Here is a 6025-nt window from a genome sequence, read left to right on the forward strand (position 1 = left end):
ATACTACTACTATTATTTTTTATTATTATTAGTATTATTATTAATACTAATAATAATAATAATAATAATAATAATATATTGTTGTTTCTTTGACATATATGTTTACATTTAATTAAATGGGATACACTGGAACATATAAAACATTTATATATATATACACACACACACATATATGTACATATGTATGTATATATATATATATATATATATATATATATATACACACACAAATACAGATGGGGTGGAAGAAGAAATTCAAAAAATGTATGCAGTGAAATTTTATATTATAAAAAGTTAAAGTCAAAAATTAAGCATCACATTGATAGAATCTACTCAACATATATATATATATATGAATAAATATCTATACACACACATTTACCCACTCTTTGTGCGCTAGGATATACAGTAAGTGCTAAGTAGTATACAAAGTTCAAATACTTGTAAATTTAAAGACACATTATCATGTTATTTCACCTATGTTGCAGACCTTACCACAGCAGACCTGCATCCTTCCGCCTCTCGTGATGTTGAGATCAGGGCTCTGGTGATCAGATGATTCACTGTGGGACTCATTGTCCTTCTTGTGCGTGACAGTTGTTTTTTTTTTTTTTTAACGTCGACTCCTCCCTGATGTTTCCGTGTGATTTATCTGAAGTTCTTTTTAGCCTTTGAACAAGTGTAAACAACCAGATAAATGGAGCAAATGCACACTTATTAAAACAAACTCCAACACTGTGTTAGCATTTCTTTACATTTTATTCATAATCGAACATAAATAAATATATTTCTTGTTGAGCTACATGTTAAATAATTAACATACTACTTCACTTTGACTTCTCCTCATCTCACTGAAGGCATCTTTGGTTATGGTTTCAGTTTGTCTCATTCACTTCCAGCACACGACGATGTTGGGATCGTTTTCCAAACGTTCGTCCAGCTCCTGGTAGCTGATGCCTGTAAATTCACAACCCCGATCTCGTTATTTAAAACATGCCGTCGGTCAATTAATTCTTCTGCTTGAGTTTTTGAAACGGTTTCGGAGAAAACCTGCCTGTTTTGCAGCAGATCTCGTCATAACTATGACAACCAGTAAAGAGTCGAGGTGGTCGGCTCCTCTCATCCCGCACCACCTTCACCGGATACTTCTGCAGCCGCCGAATCAGAGACTTCATCAGTCCGAACTGTACCAACCTCCTGAAAGACGACGACACATGACATGAAGCACCGGGGAAATAGACGCCACGAATACTGCCTACCTCGCTTTGAAAGAGCTTTTTCAGGGTCTTTTCGGAGACCGCTGACATGAGTGACGCTGACCTCTCATCGACCCTTTGAAGCTGCTGCGAGTAGCGAGAACAAAGGTCTCGGACTGTGGTTCCTGGACTCAGACCGCAGTACAGCTGGAACACGTCTCTCAGACTGGCCCACTTTTGACCTGAGAGACAAAAAAAAACACCCCCCCAAAAAAATAAACAATATAGATATAACAAAGTAAAAGCAAACAACACTGGAGTAAAAAATTGTAGTCTGAAAACACAGAAGCACCCATGAAAAGTTCATTCTGCGATTCTGTGGTTTGACAGGATAAACACTTCTTGGCCCCGCCCGCCGCCCACCCCCGTGCTGCCAGTGTATGCACACAAACACTCCCTCAGGCAGGTCTGATAGTATTGCCTGGTACAGCCCTTTTTCAGATGAAGGACACAGCATACAAATAGTCTTACTATCGTTTCTGTTTTTGAACGCCGAACAGAGGCAGAACAGTCGCATCGCCAACTATAACAAAAAACAAGTTTGCGCCACAGCTTTCATCACAATCACAAATATTTATTTACCCTGCTTGGTGACGTAGTTCAGACACTCCATCTGAAGGGACTTGTCGTCCATGAGGTTTTGGACTTTGGGCGTAGTGCAGTAAACATTAGAATACTAGAGAGGGCAAGGGAAAAACAAAAACCTTTGAACAATATTACAAGAAAAGTGATGTAGTATTCTGAGACTAAGGTAGAAAAGTCATATGTAGATTAGTACTGATTGTTTTTTGATACTTTTCTTTGCTATTTCTTCTGCGGCAAAATATTACAACTGATTTTTACGCAAATGACGCAATCACAAATGAAACCATGACACCATAGACACAGAGTCACAGTGTGTCAACCACGTGAGTGTATAGCTTTGTACCTGAAATATAGACACCAAAGTCACAACACCATAATACCTGTGGAGGAGAGAGGGAGAAAAAAATGCTTTTAATATTTCTCTTTGGTCTATTTTGAATATTTGCATACACACTGAAGAACAACTCAAACTAGCTAGGCAGCACATGTGTAGGATTACTGCACTATGCTAAAGTAGTAGTGGATGATCTGTACTATCTTTCTTCAAATGCAAAGAATAAGTGTCCGTCTGTTAATCTAATTACTGTCCAACGGTTTGCTCGGCAGGCTTCAAACTTGGCAATTCAATCATCATCTACCGCTTTATCCTCTCACAATCACGCCTACGTCAATCTAGAGTGTCCAATTTCAACCTGTCATTATTTGTTTTCCTTATTATTACATCATACTTTCAATATCTGTATTTACAAAACTACACATCTACACACACACCCCCATGCATGTGGGGGGTGTGGAGTGACTTGGCACCAGTACACAGAAAGCCATGGATCATGTGTACTGTACACAGAAAGCCTTTGGTGTGTGTATGTGCGTGTGTGTGTGTGTGTGTGTGTGTGTGTTACTCACATGAGATTCTGCACAGCGATACGAACCAGATTCAGCTCAACGTCCGCTTCGGCCGAAATCTTCTGGATGTGTCTAAATCCATCGATGCAGGGCAAGATCTGCAAGAAAGGAGGAGAATACAGTGCAATGTTAGCGACTTCAACTAAGCTCCTAATGACCAGAGTTGCTGTTTTATAAATAAGACCTATAACGGACATTTAATGACATACTGCTGAGACAGGAGGCCTTACCTGCTGAGTGGTGAGATCCCACTGAGATTTGATGAAATGCTCTTTACATTGGGTAAACACTGGAACGTCATACTCCTGCACAATCGGGGGATCCTTGCGCAGCTGGATTAATTTGAGGTGGATGGTATTTGAGTCGTCTACACACAGAGAAGATAAACAGGAAAACAGGACAAGATTAAATATAATACTAAGAGCTACTGGCCTAAAGTCCTGACCCTCGTCAGACACGACAGTTGTGTCCTGAAAGCATTCTGACTGTGTTTTCAAAAATCAGTTTAGAATCTTTTGGAGCCGTGGCATTTTCTAAATAGAAACACCTCAAATGTGTCTATGTCTCACCAATTTAAACGTGTCTTGGCTTCAGTAAAACTGCTCAAATATGCTGTTTTCAAACAAGAGCTCTGGATAAATGTCACAGGGTTCAGACATTCTCTGGAGGATCCTATTCACACATGACAAATTCAAGGGAATATTGTGTTTATTGTGTTAGTGAGCTCTATTTTCTGGACGTAAAAATTTGTGTTTATGCTTTCAGCTCCTCCTGGACAATCTTGAGTTAAGTCTTATAGCCTTCAGACATGCACAGATACAGAAATAGTTCCTTACTTTAAAAAACTGTAGTGAAGTTCCACATTGGAACACTTTTAACCCACACAAAACAAAACAAAAAGCACGAGTAGAAACTAAATATTACCAATGGGTAATGTACAGGCTCCTGTAGCGTTAAGCTCTTCCATTAACGTCGACATAATGGGTAAGAGTTTCTGCTTGCTCTCCTCGTTGTAAATGAAGCCACTCTCCAGCTGTGACAACAGAGAGGAGTTAACGAGTTAAGTTCCCTGGAAACAAACACAAATATCACACCAATCACACGTGACCTCCACTACCTCCAGAGTGGTGAGGTATCCAGACAGCTTCTTCACAATCGGCTCCAGAGCACACGTGTTGGTTTGAGCATCGCAGACAAATCCCAGGTTGAACAGGAGGGCGTTTCGGCTGTACTTCTTATGTTCAATGCACACCGGACACCCGATCAACTTTTTCCCCATAGCGGTGCTAAAATAGAGATAAAGTAATTTGATTATGACAAAGAGCAGTATTAAAATGTGCTCGTATGACAACGCGTATATGAAAAGGAGACATAAGTGGAGTGTTACATTACGCACACAGTGATTAATTTGTTTTGGAGCTCCGGCTTTGTTATGATGTAGACCTGAACGGTGTCAAAGAGCTCCCGCGAGATGTATTCCTCTGGGACCTGTGAGGAGACAAAACTCATCATGTTCCTACTACAACAAAAGGATTAGAATTGTTGTTAAATATTAAATATACCCTCCACCAAGGAGGTTATGTTTATTAGGGATTGGATGATACCGCTTTTTTGTGTTCCGATAGCTATATCACAAACTGAAGTACATCTACCGATACTGATATCACTGAACGTATGAAGCTGTTAACAACACGTTTGTCATTTAAAAGACACAATTCTCCAACAAATATTGTACTTCCAAAAAAAGAAGAAATAAACAGCCCAAACATGACTCAGCTAAAATTGTTTGGCTGATATTTATTGACATTTTTTGTTTTATCTGTAAAATCAGTGCCTAAAGTTTTTGTTTTTAAATGTGTAACAAAAATAATTAAAAGTCTTACTTTGAAAAAAAAAAAAAGAGAATATGATATCAGTGCTCACTTACCTGATATGTTATCTTTGGGCCCAGAGTTGGATGAAACTCACTGAAAAATATACATTCTATTCGAGTGGTCATGTCTGTCACGAACGGACTAAGTACAAACTTTTTTTAACCAGACTACTTCAGCTTTCTGAAAACATACAACTTTACCTGTCTTCCTTGTTTTCCTTCAGCTGCTATTCAGCAGCTTCAGCTAACTAGCTTATATAGCCTTATGTTTTTGTTTAATATTGAGCTTCTGTGGACGACATTAAACAGTTCTAGCGTGTGAAAGACGTCGTGCTGCTGTTAGTATAATTATTAATATTATTGCTGTACAGCATTAAAGAGTCACGAGGGTAAACGAGAACTAGTCAACAATGATTATAAGTCACATAGTCGATGTGCACCATACACTCCAAAGAACCAGCAGCGATGCGTTCATGAAATCCTCGGAAATTACTCCGTAAAATATTTTGGTTTGTATGTTTTCAGTTTTGCCGCGTTATTTTATCACAATTCAACAGAAACAAGAGAAACGAAATATTTGTATTTCCACTCTTATTAAACGTGAATGGGGTTGGGGCTGTTTCGCAACTCATTTCAACAGTATTTACTATTTCCGGCAGTGCTTAAAGGCAACACTGTTCTTGAGAGTCATTGCTGCGCATCCTGCAGCGCATACGAATATGTTTTTTTGCGTCACGTGACGTTCGCAGCAGCTTGTTTAGGAAATACTGTCCACCCTGTGTCCCCTCCGACTACAGGAAGTGTTTTTAATACATGCATGACAACTTAAGTGACACACGGAGGGCAAATATATGACAGCAGAGGATACAGCTGGTGCAAGTGAAGGCTGCGCAAACTGTATTTTACTGTAACACCACGAGAGCACGTGGAGGTTGTTAGAGCAACCATGTGGAGAAGAGCAGTGAGTTCAGGCTACAGATGTTTACAGTTGAGGAGGAGTGATGCTACAAAGGTAACATGTTTTGTTGTTTTGTTGTTGTTTGTCTCCAGGGTTCTTATAATGTTAGCAGATGGGATGCTGCGTTGAGCACAGTGTTACTCCTGGTTTATTATACATTCATGGAATTAGGACTTGATTATGCCAAATATTGGCCAAATATTTTGAAAATCTATTATTGTTCTGAGTTTTGTTGTTGTTGTTGTTTCTTCTCTTTGGTTTATTTGCCCTCTAAGTTTGGTTTTATTAAGGACATAGTAATTTTCACAATTTGCTGACATTTTTTTCAAAATTTAAGATCTGTTCATTTGGTATTTTGTATTAAAAAAAAACAAAAAAAAAAACAATGTTTCTCACCAGATTGTGACAGTGCAAGATAGCACAGTATACTACTACTACTACTACTAC

At 38.8% G+C, this 6025-nt stretch overlaps 2 protein-coding genes across 2 annotated transcripts in view; one reads left to right on the forward strand and one right to left on the reverse strand.

The window, feature by feature from the left end:
- Window positions 1–841: 841 nt before the first annotated feature.
- On the reverse strand, window positions 842–5052 carry nprl2 (NPR2 like, GATOR1 complex subunit). The gene is made up of 11 exons (XM_083892380.1): window positions 4675–5052; window positions 4144–4235; window positions 3865–4033; window positions 3672–3780; window positions 2978–3114; window positions 2748–2845; window positions 2185–2221; window positions 1839–1932; window positions 1321–1438; window positions 1055–1197; window positions 842–957 (listed from the first exon to the last, which is right to left on the reverse strand). The coding sequence occupies exons 1-11, from the start codon at window positions 4744–4746 to the stop codon at window positions 890–892; spliced, it is 1137 nt and encodes a 378-aa protein (XP_083748506.1). The 5' UTR covers window positions 4747–5052; the 3' UTR covers window positions 842–889.
- A 479-nt stretch (window positions 5053–5531) lies between these two features.
- hemk1 (HemK methyltransferase family member 1) overlaps window positions 5532–6025 on the forward strand; it is a 6921-nt gene continuing 6427 nt past the window's right edge. Inside the window, exon 1 of the mRNA XM_083891909.1 lies at window positions 5532–5632. Within this exon, the coding sequence (XP_083748035.1) occupies window positions 5567–5632 (66 nt within the window). The 5' untranslated portion in view covers window positions 5532–5566. The remainder of the gene's footprint in view (window positions 5633–6025) is intronic.

The sequence above is a fragment of the Microchirus variegatus genome (genome assembly GCF_963457635.1).
Source record: "Microchirus variegatus genome assembly, chromosome: 7".
NCBI lineage: Eukaryota > Metazoa > Chordata > Actinopteri > Pleuronectiformes > Soleidae > Microchirus > Microchirus variegatus.

Bases quoted from the DNA above. Each gene is read 5' to 3' on its own strand.
- nprl2 (XM_083892380.1), bottom strand. From the start codon at position 4,746: ATGACCACTCGAATAGAATGTATATTTTTCAGTGAGTTTCATCCAACT. The intron at 4,236-4,674 runs GTAAGTGAGCAC...GTCTCCTCACAG, and splicing joins GCCCAAAGATAACATATCAG to GTCCCAGAGGAATACATCTC. The intron at 1,198-1,320 runs GTCAGCGTCACT...GTCGTCTTTCAG, and splicing joins CTTCAAAGGGTCGATGAGAG to GAGGTTGGTACAGTTCGGAC.